Source organism: Cervus elaphus, chromosome 29 (genome assembly GCF_910594005.1).
Source record: "Cervus elaphus chromosome 29, mCerEla1.1, whole genome shotgun sequence".
NCBI lineage: Eukaryota > Metazoa > Chordata > Mammalia > Artiodactyla > Cervidae > Cervus > Cervus elaphus.
In genome coordinates, this window is record NC_057843.1 from 2,455,466 (window position 1) to 2,470,762 (window position 15,297).

Sequence of the window (15,297 nt, forward strand, 5' to 3'; positions counted from 1 at the left end):
CCTTTCCCAATTTGGAACCAGTCCTTTGTTCCATGTCCAGTTCTAACCATTGCTTCTTGACCTGAATACAGGTTTCGCAGGAGGCAGGTAAGGTAGTCTGAATTCCCATCTCTTTAAAAACTTTCCAGTTTGTTGTGATCCACAAGTCAAAGGCTTTAGCATAGTGAATGAAGCAGTAGTAGATGTTTTTCTGGCATTCTCTTGCATTTTCTATGATCCAATAGATGTTGGCATTTTGATCTCTGGTTCCTCTGCCTTTTCTAAATCCAGCTTGAATATCTGGAAGTTCTCGGCTCACATACTGTTGAAGCCTGGCTTGGAGAATTTTGAGCATTATTTTGCTATCATGTGAGATGCTAGCATGTGATTCTTTTAAACAGAGAGGTAAATTAGAATAGTGTGCTATTCCCAGAAACAGGACATTTCTATAGAGTTCTTTTATGTATTAATGCTAAGTATACTGCTTCCTATTGAATCTATTTCTTTTCACTCTTTAGAGGAAATAAATTTTTAAAGAATGTGTAACTAACAGCACAGGGTAAAGACAGGAACTGATCTGACTGTAGCCATCTATATAAATGAATTTATTCATGTGACAATGCAGTGCCCTTGGATGTGAAATGCAGGTAACAGTAAATTATTCTGATAGCTATTGCTTGCTCTATCATTCTATGAATCTACAAATGCTTCAACACTTCTATAACACCTATAGCAGACCATACTTAACAATAAAACCCCTCTTTCTCACTGGTACAGATATTTCTGTACTAACAGCCTATACCCACTCACTACCAACTGACTGAAGATACCACATATCCTATTCATTATTCCTATAGATCACATCTTTTGAAACTTGACTAAACAACTCTTTCTACTGTGTTATACTACCACTTGCTTTTTGAGGTTAGGTTAAGAATTTAAAACTACTCACACACAAATCATTCCCATCATTCATGATTGTAGAGAATTAAAAGTACAGAATTCAGATATTCTTCTATTGAAAAAAAAAAAAGGAAATCTTCAGGTACAATGATCAAGAGTATTATAAGTTCTTTGTAAAAGTACCCTATTGAATATAGTGCTAATAAATAAAAGACAACCAATAGTGTACCTCAGGTCAATAATAAAAATTTAATAATAACATCATAAAATAAACAAACATATAAAAATCAATTATTTAGTTTTGGATGTTAGAAATAATATACATAATAAATTCAGCAGAGTACTGATAGCGCTGCAAGATAAGATTTTATGGTTCAAATTATATATTATGTCAATCAGACTGTTTTGTTCTCAGGGTTTCCAATATTCTGCTTTTATTACAAAAAGCATCTGAACTTCAGACATCTCTAATGATGTAGTACCTGGCATACTGCCACTGAAGCTGTGTGACCACTGTCTTAATGATCTAACTAAATCTCCTCATAATGTAATTAAAAGAGGTGAACATTTCCCCACTTTGGAATACTAGTTACCAAAACTGTCACAGTGTCAAAATAAAAATGATTCCTTTCTCCTTTTGAATTTCAATTAAAAAGCACATGCATGAGAAAAAGTTGAAAACAAAAAGGGAAACTTTATGCTATATGCTAGGTCAATGCTCAAGTCCACAGACTAAGTTTAAAGGTAAACTTCCTGGTTCTGGTCCTCAAGTAAAAATGGAACTAATGAACCAACTTCTTAATTATCAGGAAATACATGTTAGCTACTCTTTCATAATCAAATCTTTCAATGATTTCTAAGACTCTTTCGGTATCCTGTTTTGGTTGAGCTAGTTCAGGAAACACACTGGTTGAAAAAGGATTGAGAAAATATGTTCTAAGGCTGAAAGTTCCATCTTTGAAAAATAAAGATTTAAGTATAGCCCTTGAAAAGGTTATTTAACCCAGAATTGCTGGACACGACAAGTAGAGAGAAAAAAAGAGTCATGCTTAAATGCATAAATGAAAAACTGTTGGTAGGTCTTTCAAAACAGAAGTAATTCTTCCAACTCAAAGACATCTGCTGAAAGTCAAAGTTACCCTGCTACATGATTCATCTTCTTCAAAGCCACTGAGTCAAGTCAGGATCACTGTGTCTTAAAACTTTGGTTGGATGACTTAATAAAATACATATTCTGTAAGAAGTAACTGTAACTCAACAAACAAAATAGATATAAAACTAGAATCTTAATTGAAAAATGGCATGTTTCTCCATCATTTTCATGCAGTCAGCATGCCCATCTGAAATCTAATATTTCATTTGTAAAAACTGCTACATTTCTCACTGAAGCTTGTTATTCTGATGAACCAAAAGTTAAATGCTTTCATTCAGTTGATGGTTAATGAAAGTTCTGAGGATTATTCATCATTATCTGTAGAAAAAGGAAAAAAATTTAACTCACTCACTGAAAATCAAGCTCTATGTATTTTACTTGGTAAAAAAGTCATTTTTTGGTCACGCTAAAGAAAAAGAGCCTTAATGTATGGAGTTTTTATTAAAATATCTCACACTCCTTATAAAACATGCAAATAATACAATAATTAAGTGGGAAGCAAAAATCACCTATAAGCCAAAGACAACCAAGGCTAGTAATTTTATATAAAACTTTCCAGATTGCTTTACTATGCATACACAAATATGCTTTAAAAAATTACAACAATGCAGTTGTGAGACACGACTTTTTGCTTTTAAAACACATAACGGATGGAAAGATGGATAAATAAGTGATAAAGGAAGATTATAAAATGCTAATGGCAGAATCTAGGTGGTGGACATATGTGTGGTTAACTGTAAAGCTGTTTCAACGTTTTCGTATCATAAAAATTTTACAATGAAGCTTTGAAAAAGAATAAATCATGGGTAAATTCCATTACAGTTTCAATGGCTGTGTAGTATTTTTTGGATATAGTGTATTTAAATTAACCATTCATGTTTAAAGACATTGCGGTTATCTCCAATTTTTCATGAGCCTAAAAAACACTTAGGAATAAATAAAACAGACTGCTTAATTTAACCTGAAGGATGAACAGTCTGAATATGAACAAAACTAGTTTGATACTCTCCACAGATTCACTCAAATGCAATCATTTTCTGGCCTCATGCCATTAACTTCCACATGCCATATTATGGAAAGGGCCCCATGAGATCCAAATATTGTAAAAGTCACTGAGAATGCTTTCAGTCTATTATAGGACTGTTTCATAAAACGGAGTTCAAGATCTCAAATAAGTCAAGAATATACAAGTGTCAGATAATGTTTACATTTCATTTTGATAAAAATAATTATTTATATATAGAAAAAAACCACATGTTCCCTAACAGTAATTCACAATGGACAGACATTTTCAAAGACTAAGATGAGTTTTTCACTGACGTCTATGGACTTAGATTCCTGGAGTCTGAAAAAGTATTTTCCTTTTTAGAGGAATTCACATGTTACTTCAGTTGGAGGAACACTATCATAGTTTGCTCTTTTCAAGAATCACTGGACATTTTTCCTTGTTTCAATTCCAGGAAACACTGTCATCTGAGTAACTGACACATTTTGTCTCAAGTAATTACTAATTAATTAGGTTTCCTGCTTTGCTACCAAGATTAGCACCAAACTGGTGAATTATTTTCCCAAACTGTAGAGATTCTTTGACTATGAGCTTGTGTTCCTACTTCAACTTGGCTTAATATTATATTGCTTGCACTCATTTGCCTAATATGTTGACTTTTCCAAACACTTGTTTTCAACTTAATTTCATCTTCTTCTCAATGTATGTATGTGTATATATGTATATATATGTATATACATACAGTGTACTATATATATAATGTAGTCAAACCTTTTTTGGCTGAACAAGATGAAATATAAATAAATCTTATGAAAATTTCTACTGCCAAATTAAGCATCAACATTTTAAATCCTCAACTTCTGTCTACAAATCATACCTTTAAAGTAATAATATTAATTTTAACAAATATTTTTAGAAATGAATTCTAGTCCAAAACAGGCTTCCCTTGTGGCTCAGCTGGTAAAGAATCTGCCCACAATGCAGGAAACCTGGGTTTGATCCCTGGGTTAGGAAGATTCCCTGGAGAAGGGAAAGGCTACCCACTGTACAGTACATGGGGTCGCAAAGAGTTGGACATGACTGAGCTACTTTCACTTTCATGTTCAAAATATTCAGAATCAGTTTATAAACTCACTATAAAAGTTAGGCTCATTACGGCATGGTAAGATACTTAAAACAAAAAGATCACATATTATTTATCTTGATTACCTACTTCATTTACTAAACTTGATTTCAAGTAACTTTAAGCTTTTCTCAAAAAAAGTGAAAGCTCTCAGAATGGATGTGTATCAAGAAAGACAATCAAAAGAATATGGTATATAAGATGTCAGGGAATTTATGAAAAAGAAGTTTCAAGATATTTTGTGTAATGGAGTATTTTCATTAGAATAAGTCTGTATCTCTGCTTCGAAGACAGTAAACATTTATTTGGATAAGTATGTTCTTGTATTTTTTTCCCCTAAGTGGTATTATTGTCCATTGACTTCTTTTTTTAATAAAGAAGTGAAGTGAAGTGAAGTTGCTCAGTCGTGTCCGACTCTTTGCGACCCCATGGACTGTAGCCCACCAGGCTCCTCCATCCATAGAATTTTCTAGGCAAGAGTACTGGAGTGGGTTGCCATTTCCTTAATAAAGAAGAGATCCCTTAAATTTCTATTGACAGGTTTCATAGCAACCACCGTAAGTATGAAACATGATTCTGTTTGTGCCTGTGATAATTCTTAACTACTACATAATGAGGCACACAGGTAGCACAAACTGTTATAAAGGAAGCTGATTTACATTGAATTGGTTCCTTGCTGCTAATGGCCTGAATGTCTCCCTGGCAGTTACTCTGTGGGCTTATGAAGCAAAGTAATGAAAATGCAGTGGGTTTTAAAGCTGTAAGAGTACTTACTGTACCTGAAAGATTTTCTAGTTTCGGTTTAACAATAACTATTAGAATTTTAACAAGACTTTTACCTCCATTAAAGCAATTCAAGGAAGATTTTTTGCTGAGCTTATTACAGTCAATGTAAATAAGTCTACATAATGATAAAGTCTCTCCCAAAATAAAACACTCTTGAATTTTTATTTTAGCAAACTTAATTTTTCAGGAGTCCAAGTATCACATATTTTAATGAAATCCTGCCTCTGAAATATGTCATCTGAGCACCTCTCCGAACATGCAGTCCAGGTTTTCACCTCCTCATGACCAAATACCTCTACCGCTTCCATCAAGTGCTCCCGCCCATCTCACCACAGCTGGCAACACACGACACCATGGCCAGACTTCTCACCAAAGTGCTTCTTCCACTACACTGTCCTTTCACTTCTAAACCCTTCACTGGTTTCATCCATGTGTCTTAAACATGTCACAGTGTCTCATCACAAAGACTAATTTTCCACAGGAAGCTCCTAGTATGGTCAGTCTATCCTAACACAGTAATTGCTGCTTTGTTCTTTTCCCCACAAGTCACATCCTCTACGTCTCTTTTCATTTCTCCCAATCCAACCTCCCGTCTCTAGTCCCTACTGCACTGAAAACATTTCAGAATGAGCATTTTATGTATGGCTTTACACCTTCTTTCCTATGTCTTTTTCCTAAGGAAATGGTACACAACATATAAGCAGACCATGCCCTTCACTGGCCACAAAAATGAAGTGCCAGGCACCCAGGAGCCTCCATAAACACTCTGAAAACCCACCACAGTGCATGAGATGGGACATCATGCTCCATCTGATAGCAAATGAAACAAATCTGAGACAAAATAAATCACCTCCTGTTACATGACCAGCTTGTCATAGAATCAGGACTATAACTCTGGTCTCTAGATTCAATGCTTAGTGCTCTACCATAACCAAGTGAATGAGAAAAAATATTCTTTAATAACTTTTAATAAAGTCAATACATTCTGAGTGATTCTACAAGTAAATATTTTTGAAATATAAAAATGGTTTATACTCAAATCATGATAAATGAACTGAACTTACTCTCAACAAAAGACATTACATTTCGTACTATTTAGGAGAAATTTTACATATGTGTCTAAAAATGTAATTCCACCTCCTTGATAAGAAAGTATTCTAATTTCTACAGCTGTCCAAAAAGGAGGCTTTTTAAAAATCTCAATTCAAATGTTACTTGCAAATTATATTATTGACTTAAAAAACAGGCCAATAAAAGTTTATCCCAGAATCCAAGTAACTGTATCCTTTCCAGTTAATTGCTTAAAAGTATTAGATGTTAATATAATTCCAATACAGATTTCACAAAATGCATGTGATATAATCTAATCAATTTACATTTGTCATTTCATTTTTTGCACACTTATTTAAAACATAAGGATGTGAGGAAATCTTACCTTCTTGATAGGCTCCATCTGCCATGACTAAATGAAGAATCTTGGCATAAAGATGCTGATGTTCATTTCCCAAAATATTCTGAACTATTGTTGAACAAATCTCAATATTTTCATCTTCGTCTTCATGAACAGCCTATACCAAATTTCCAAATACAAATATTTGAACGTTAACCTTCTCTAATTGGAGACTTTATTATTTTCAGTAAGTCTACTGATCAATAAAAATCACTGCCATTTCACTACTAATTCAAACACAGAATATTTCAAAATTAAATTAAATGTTTTAGCTGATATTTTACTTGCCTTTATTTTTTCATAAACCTCAAAGAACTTTTCGAAGCCTATTTCCTGTTCCAGGTGAAGCCTCAGTTCCTCTAAATGATTAAAGACACTATCGTATTCACATTCACTAGTTATCTCCCCATCACTGTTATCTAAAAAACATAAATAAAAAGAAGACATTTCATGATTTAAAAGACTGAATAAAATAATTCTTGCCATAACTTATTCAACTCCCATTATAAGGGAATACTGTCATTGGGATAGACTACTTGTACTTTCAATAGTAAGTTTCTGTCACTATAATACTTGTCATGTATATAGTTAACCAACATATGTATGTATAAATGTCTTAATAACAATGATACTTTAGAAATGTTTTCTTTCACAGACATAAGCAGTAAATCAGGTTAAGAATAAGAACATTCTAAGAGATGTCAGCTACTTGAGTTTCTAAAAAAAGGAAAAAGCATACCCATATATTCTATACTAAGGCAACCAATCCTAAATACTATTTTTAAAAACTTGGTATTAAATATGGGGCAAAACATGAAAGAACATGCAGATGACGTAAGATATGTATCATAAAACTTGGAAGGCATCTACAAAGGATTATAAATGCTTTATTAGTTTTATTTCATGTACATGCTCAACCAAAGTAATTTGAAAAATTCTAATGAAAGAAAAATTAATACAATATTATTCCTTTTCACATTATCTCCTCTTTCCAAATAAATCATTATTTAAATACACAATTTTTCTGTGCATCTTAGGGTCAATGATATGAATAAGGAACTGTCTTCAAATCAAAAACAAAGTATCAAGGTTTTAAAATTTGCTTTTAGTTTAATCCTGCTGGTTGAGCACTATATGTGGAAGCCCTTTGTAAAACACAAACAGCTAAGAAAACTAAGTTACCATCTTTATAACCAGGAAAATAAGTCAAGAAGTGAAGGATAACAGAATAAAAATGCTTCAAAAAAGCATTTCCATACTTTGTTGTTGTTACTGTTTACTCACTAAGTCATGTCCAGTTCTTTGTGACCCCATGGACTATAACAGCCCACCAGGCTCCTCTGTCCATGGGGTTTCCCAGGCAAGAATACTGGAGTGGGTTACCATTTCCTTCTCCAGGGGACCTTCCTGACCCAGGGCTGGAACCCACGTCTCCTCCACTGGCAGGTAGGTTCTTTACCACTGAGCCATATTTTAGTGGAGAAGAAATGGAGCAACGATGCATGCACACTGTGAGAAAGAGAGTGAGCAGAAGTCAGGGATGCAGAGCAGAGTCAGCCTTATTCAAGGCTGGAAGTGGCTCGTATCAGAGGTCAGAGAGAGACACTGTTCGACGTCAGGGCCGCCACGCACCCGAGTGCCACTCCTCGTTGAGGGCGCTCTCGCTGCTGGGGTTGTCATCCTCCTCGCCCACATCTGTGCCATTGGCGGCCTGCTCGGCGTCATCACTGGTCTTCACGCCCGACTCCTCCTCTTCGCTGTAGTCCTCCCCTGGCTGCTCCCGCAGCAGCTGCTCCATGGAGGCCTGGAGCTCCTGTAAGTCTGCGTCAGCCTCTTCAAACACACTGAAATTTAAAAGTTAAAATATCACTAAAACTTTTATTTATTTTGAAATTTTACTTCAACTCAATATGCACACACTCCTTTCCACTTAAAAGTACTCATTGTGATCTGAAAAACACCTATTAGTAGTATTTAACAAAGGAAATAAGTATTCACATAACTGATAAATAAAGTATACAATACATGTTCTGGAATACATAAGCCAAAAGATGGCTTATATAAAGCTGTCCTGATTCGTCAAAGAGAACATGTAACTATCAACATTATTAACTCCTTAAGTTTTAAAAAAATGTTTCAACATTTAAGGACCAGACTAAATATTCTATTTTCATATAGTTTTAAAGGTTCAGCAAAATTTTGGTGTGGATGTATGACAGCTATGCACCAACCTCACTGGGGTGGGGGTGAGGGGGTCATGCCCTCTTCTACTTTCATTCAATTACAAAAGTGGAAATGAACTGATTTACACAAGTAATATCTTACATTCATATAATACCTTAATTTCTAAAGCAGTTTATCCTATTATTTAAATTTTATCCACACAAAACTCACTTTAGAAACATAAGAACTATGAATCAAAGTGCTCAACTGACTTGTCAAAGCCACACAGTCAATAAATGACAAATATGAGACTTAGTGCTAGGCCTTCTGCTCACTTCTACAAGACCCCAGAAGCACTCAGCAACTCCATTCCTGAGGAGCTGCTCTCTCTACCTGAGGCAAGCAAGTGGAAAAACCTGTAGACTAAGAGTTAATTCGAGTGCTAGATGCATGGAAGTCCTCTGAAAGATGAGGGACCCACATTGAGGATTTCAACTTGCAGAAAAGCAATATTGAGCAGAACACAAGACCGATAAAGGCCTTTCTTAAAGTTTAGACTCTAATGAAATAAACAAGTATTTACTGAAGAACTAAAATAATATTATTATGAGACCTTATACAAAACTTTCATTAACAGAAAAATAATTTTTAATGCAGAAATATCTTTATTTTGTACTTATATGTACAAACGCTTACACTTTGACATTGCAGCAGCTACAGAAAAGCAAACATCATGATCTAATCAGAATGAGGAAGAGAGCGAGTGTCTAATCTTTTGGATCATGCTTCTCAGAGCATTTAGCTTAGCATTTCATTATCATACTAACATACCATGCACACCTGCTAGGTACCACTGCAGTACAGGGGACTCTCAAGACTTTTCTCCACCACCACAGTTCAAAAGCATCAATTCTTCAGCACTCAGCTCTCTTTCTGGTCCAACTCTCACACCCATATATGACTACTGGAAAAACCATAGCTGTGACTAGACGGACTTTTGTTTGCAAAAGTAACGTCTCTACTGTTTAATATGCTGTCTAGGTTGGTCATAGCTTTTCTTCCAAGGAGCAAGTATCTTTTCATTTCATGGCTGCAGTCACCATCTGCAGTGATTTTGGAGCCCAGGAAAATAAAGTTTGTCACTGTTTCCATTGTTTCTCCATCTATTTGCCATGAAGTGATGGAACCGGATGCCATGATCTTAGTTTTTCGAATGTTTAATTTTAAGCCAACTTTTTGCTTTTAATAAGAAGATTAAGATCTTTTATGATACGAGCACTGAAAAAATTGTCTCCGGGACTTTAAAATCTGATCTTGAATTTTCTTTTTAGTAGATTTTCTGGATAAGTGACCATATAAAGTTTGGATCAAGAAATATGTTTCCCAAATAAAAATGTCAAGTGAAATTTCCCTATTTCCAAGAGTAACTTTCTTGGAAAAAACTTAGTTTCCAAATTTTCAAAATAATATTAAAAGCTTCTAACTTTAATTTGAAAATAAAATTGTTATCAACCAGTAATTAAAAAAATATCCACAAATAAGCTATAGCTACTCAGATAGAAATTGATTACTTACAAAAATTTTTTGGAAAAATACTGTTACCCAGGATTTTGTCAACCACAGTGGTGCTGAAATGTTGCCCTGTTCTCCAACTGGCTTAATAAAAATACAACATAAAGTGCTTAATGAGCAACCATAGCCAAGCAGAAGCAAAGATAAAAAGGTGACTTTTCCTCCAAATTTTGAGGATATCAGCTAAAATCTACAGAACTTTATGTAAAAAAAAGTCAACTTTTATTTTTTGCTTGCTATGTTGCATGGCTTGTGGGATCTTAGTTTCCAACCAGGGACTGAACCTGGGCCCCTGGCAGTAAAAACGTGGAGTCCTAACCACTAGACCACCAAGGAATTCAAAAGTCAACCTTGAAAAGATAAAGTCTGGTTAGAAATTTAAAAACTAACAGGCAAGCCTTAAGAAAAACAAAAACAGAAAACAAAATGCATCAGATACAGTGGTCTTGGCTCAAGAATTATGGGGAGAAAAATTGTGAATCTGGTACCAAGCTTTCAATCAGATCAAAACACACATTCTTTCTATGGAAAGGCAGACGTAAAAAGGAGAAACTTAAATTCCATGGGGTCATAAAGAGTCAGACATGACTGAGCGACTGAACTGAATTGGACTGAAATTTCAAAAGATCAAAAAATAAATCATAAAAACAATAACATTTGGCAACCTACTTTCCTGGTGACTTGAATACACTTGTCGACCTCTCTGGTTTTATTTCCCCAAAAGGTCAGCAACATGTGTCAGATGGCTGAGCAGGCTGATTGACATCAGGGGAGGTGAAGGGTATTACTGTCTAAGTGCTGCCGGTTCTTGCTGCTTTTAGAAGTGTTGGTTAAATTTTCCTCCGGGCTTAAGTAAGATTCATCAGCAATCAATAAGGAGGGAATTTTGTGAAAGCAATTAAGTTACATGTAGAACTCACATGTGAGTATGTGTGTGCACATGAACACACACACACACACACACATGCCCCTATTCCACCTGCTAACTTCCCCCTGCTGTGGTTTGGAGTCACACCCAGTGGAGATGTGTGGACAGAGCTTTCTGGCATCTCCCTGGGGAAGAACAGTGAGCTCTCTCCAGTTTCCCACTGTAGTCCCTGCACCATGTGGCCTCACACTACAAACAGTCTCACCTTGCTGACTCAGTGAAGCACCAGCCATGTCAAGCATTGTGATGGGTGCTCAGGGGCCAATAACACAGAGAACTTCCCAGTAGTCCAGTGGCTAAGAATCCACTGCCAATGCAGGTGACACGGGTTCAGTCCCTGGTCCAGGAAGATCCCACATGCAGTGGAGCAACTAAGCCCATGCGCCCCGAGAGGCCATCTCAATAAGAGAGGGCCCTGAAGTGAGACGTCCTCACACCTCAGGGAAGAGTAGCCCCTGCTCGCTACGACCAGAGAAAGCCCACGTGCAGCAACTAAGACCCAGCAAAGGCAAAAATAAATGACATTAAAATCAATGAATAATTAATTAAAATTAACAAATTAAAATTAAAAAGAAAAAGGAGAACACAATGGTGATCATGTCCTTACATTCCTCAAGTGAAGTTAAGTTATAGTATTTAGAGGCAAGACACACATAGTAAAGTTTACTTCACTGTACTTTAAATACGTTGTAAAAAGTTAAAGGAGTAGTTAAAGGTCAGCTATAGGTCTTGCTTGAGAAGTGTGGGGGAGTCACCCCTCTCCAGAACATGTGTACACTCAGAAATCCTGTTAGAGTCGGTATCTAAAGGTAATTGTGCTCACATGTCCTCAGAGTCCGACGGTCCTTCCTTAACATGCTCATCTTCCATTTCAAGATTGTCCTGACGTCCATCTCCCACAGTGGGGACATCCATCAGTGTTCTGAACAGTTTGGAGAGGTCTGGAAGTGAACATGTCCGCAACATCTGAAAAAAAGGAACAGATTTCTTATTAGGAGTGAGACAGTGAGAAAATTAAAATGAGAGGAAAAAATTAGAAAACTGGAGCTAGTAATACTCTTGTTATTTATATATATATATATATATATATATATATGCATCAACCACCTGTTTAGAGCTAAAAGCTTCTCAATCTAAGCTGAGAATCTACTTCTCTTAAACTTTAGCTCAGTATTTTATCAAAGATCAAACTAAGCCTAAGTTCCGCTTGGGTTTCTCTGAGAAGTGGCCTTCACAAGTCACAGAGGGTCTTTATCTGGGAGCGCATGTGGGGTGGAGCTGGAGCTGGGGCAGGACTTTCTCACTCACAGCTCTCCATCCCTCTGCCATGGCATGTCTGCTGATTCTTCCTTTCACTTTCTGAAAAGTACACTGTCCGACGTGCTCTGTGTGCTTTCGTCCAAACTGGCTAAGCACCATCCCACACAAACTGGTTGCCCTTTCTATTACTTTACCTTACTGGTCAACACTGATTAAATCAGAGGCCTTCAATTAGAGCAAAGAAGTTCCCACTATTGCCTCCCTGAGCAATGGACTGCGAGTGGTACCCTTCCCACCAGAAGAGACGGCTGGGAAGACAGGCACCCGATGTTCACGCTGAAGAGCGCCAGGAGCAGCGGGGTGGAGAGAACTGAGCGCACTGAGATGAGGAAGAACAGCACAGGGGAGGCACTTAAAGTGTGAGTGTGTGCTGAGCACGGCCAGAATGACAGGCACAGCCCTGTCCAGCACGCTCAGAAATCAGAGTGAGGAGGAGACAGGGCTATGATACACACACCTAGACAAGTCAGACTCGGGGCTGGGTCAACCCTATGGGAATCTGTAAGGCCTGAAACATGCCTGGTAAGGCCCAGATAAGATCTAAACACCAGATGGGAGACTGTGCAGAACACAGAGTGTTAACTGAGTAAGAAAAGGTATGCACTTGGCCAAATCTACCGGTACAAACTGCTTTTGAGAATAAAAAAGGATAGATTTCTATTATTTGAAGATAATTTACATATTACAGAATGCAAGAGGAAAAAAATGATTATATGGTACAAGATGGTACAGGTACACTGCCTGGTTAAAGTATTTAACAATGGTACTGTCAGCAGAATTTACACTTGAGTTCTTTCTTCTTCTAATGGTTTGAGCCACGTATATCAGAAACCCAGAGGCTGCAAAACATGCAGCCAGTAACAGTTTACCCAGATACACGCTGATCAATAAAAACAAACAGCATATGTGCATTATATATATAAATACAAGGGGACCACACAAAGGGATACAGTATTTTTTAAGCTGAAATAAATTTTAGCCCTGGTAAAATCACCTCAATTCTAGTTTCCTTCATTAGAATAAACTTCATTAAATAAACTTCATAGCCCAACACAAAATAACAGAATTGGAAAGAAATTTCAAGTGGTATGTACCTCTCGGAACAGGTTTACACTCATCAATCCAATAGTTCCTACAGGTCCTGTATTTAAAATCCTATTATTCACAGTCTTTTCTGACAGACTATTAATGTTTCAGATAGGATATTCACCTTCATACAGAAGAATTTTATATGAGAACACTTTCAGTTCTATAATTCTGAGTCTATTAGATCTTTTTCATACTGTTTCAATAATAATCTATAGTTCTGACATTCACAGAAAGAAATCCTCCTGAAAATAGCTACTAATCCAGAACATATTGCCTGAAATCTTACTTCATTTCTAGTTAAGACTAATTTTTCCACAATTTTTTGTAGCATAATTTTGCAGCAAACATTTGGTACCATTATAAATCCCCTCAGATTGTGAGAAAATCTCATCTTTATGGAAAACAAAGTTTTAGAAAACCTCAAAACATTTTAAAAAATGCAGTTCTTTTAGATTTCTCGTCCTTGGTTCTATTTTTTCTTGACAATGAAGACAACCATGTAAAAAGTGAATGAATTAAGTACTAGTTGCACTAATTAGAACTTCACATGAAATGCTACTTAATTCTATCAACTCAGTTTTTCATCTGTAGTATTTTTCATATAAAATTATGTATTATTCTCCAATTATACTACAAAATTGTTCATGATGAGCACATTTGTTTAACATCTACCTACTGCAATTCACTATAACACTAAACCCTCAAAATAGCTTCTACAAATATTTGCTCACTTCAACCCATAAACAAGGCTAAAAATGGAATTAAAACATTAAAACATCATGAACACTTAACAAAGGCAAAAATTATGGACATTATCTAAGAACTGATAGTTTAGCAAATCAAAAGAAGACATTTAGGGCACTTGTGCTCTTTGTGAACTGTACATTAATACTTCCCCCGACTGTGTATTTGCTGTACCAAGGCAAGAAATTCTCAAGTTTTTATAGAGATCAGTTTTCCACTCTACTCCCCATTCGAGAAAGTATCAGTGGAACACATCTGGTCTCTCTCAACTGCTTATTCACTATTCCATTAGATAAGGAAGGTCGAGTGGGAAGGACAAGCAGGTTTACCATTGGGCAAGCTAGTGTGATCCTTATGTACCTCAGATTGTGAGATCTCATCTTTCAACTACTTTACCTTGACCCATTACAAATTTACCTTCAATAATCATTTATGTGTTACACTTTCAATTCTATGGATACTCTGTTACAATTGTCTTATGAAAGCTGCCACTTTATACATGGTGTTTCCTGTCAGAAACAATGCAGTCCAGAAGACAATTTAAGTCTAGATCTAGTGGAAATGCTCCTTCAAAGTAAAAGTGAAACTAAAATGTTTTTAAATAAACAAAAGTTGAAAAAAATTCATTACCAACAGGGCTACCTAAGAGGTGTTAAAAGAACTTTTTAAAGTGATAGAAAAATAACGTGTATGTGCTCAGTTGTGTCTGACTTGTTGAAACCCCATGGACTGTAGCCCTCCAGACTCCTCTGTTCATGGGATTTCCCAGGCAAGAGTACTGGAGTGGGTTGCCATTTCCTCCTCCAGGGGATTCTCCTGACCCATGTATTGAACCTGCATTTCTTCAAATTCTACACTAAGTGATGAAGAATGGTTAATATGTAAATATAAAAGACTTCCTGTCATAATATTAACTTTCTCTAAAAGATAATTGAATGCTTAAAGCAAAAATATAGAAATGTACTGTGGAATTTATCATACATACAGAAATAAAAAACATGACAATTCCACAAAGGACAGGCAAGAGAGTGGAAATGGAAATGTACTGTTGTAAGGTTCTGATGCTATAAATGAAGTGGCA

At 36.0% G+C, this 15,297-nt stretch overlaps 1 protein-coding gene across 5 annotated transcripts in view; it reads right to left on the reverse strand.

The window, feature by feature from the left end:
* Positions 1 to 1,112: 1,112 nt before the first annotated feature.
* The window catches only part of NEK1 (NIMA related kinase 1), a 122,978-nt gene continuing 108,793 nt past the window's right edge, over positions 1,113 to 15,297 (reverse strand). For all 5 annotated transcript variants that reach the window (XM_043890863.1, XM_043890866.1, XM_043890864.1 and 2 more), the window contains 5 exons: positions 11,887 to 12,029; positions 8,033 to 8,244; positions 6,689 to 6,819; positions 6,386 to 6,518; positions 1,113 to 2,353 (listed from right to left, as the gene is read on the reverse strand). In XM_043890863.1, coding sequence (XP_043746798.1) covers positions 2,340 to 2,353; positions 6,386 to 6,518; positions 6,689 to 6,819; positions 8,033 to 8,244; positions 11,887 to 12,029 — 633 coding nt within the window. In that variant the 3' untranslated portion in view covers positions 1,113 to 2,339. The remainder of the gene's footprint in view (positions 2,354 to 6,385; positions 6,519 to 6,688; positions 6,820 to 8,032; positions 8,245 to 11,886; positions 12,030 to 15,297) is intronic.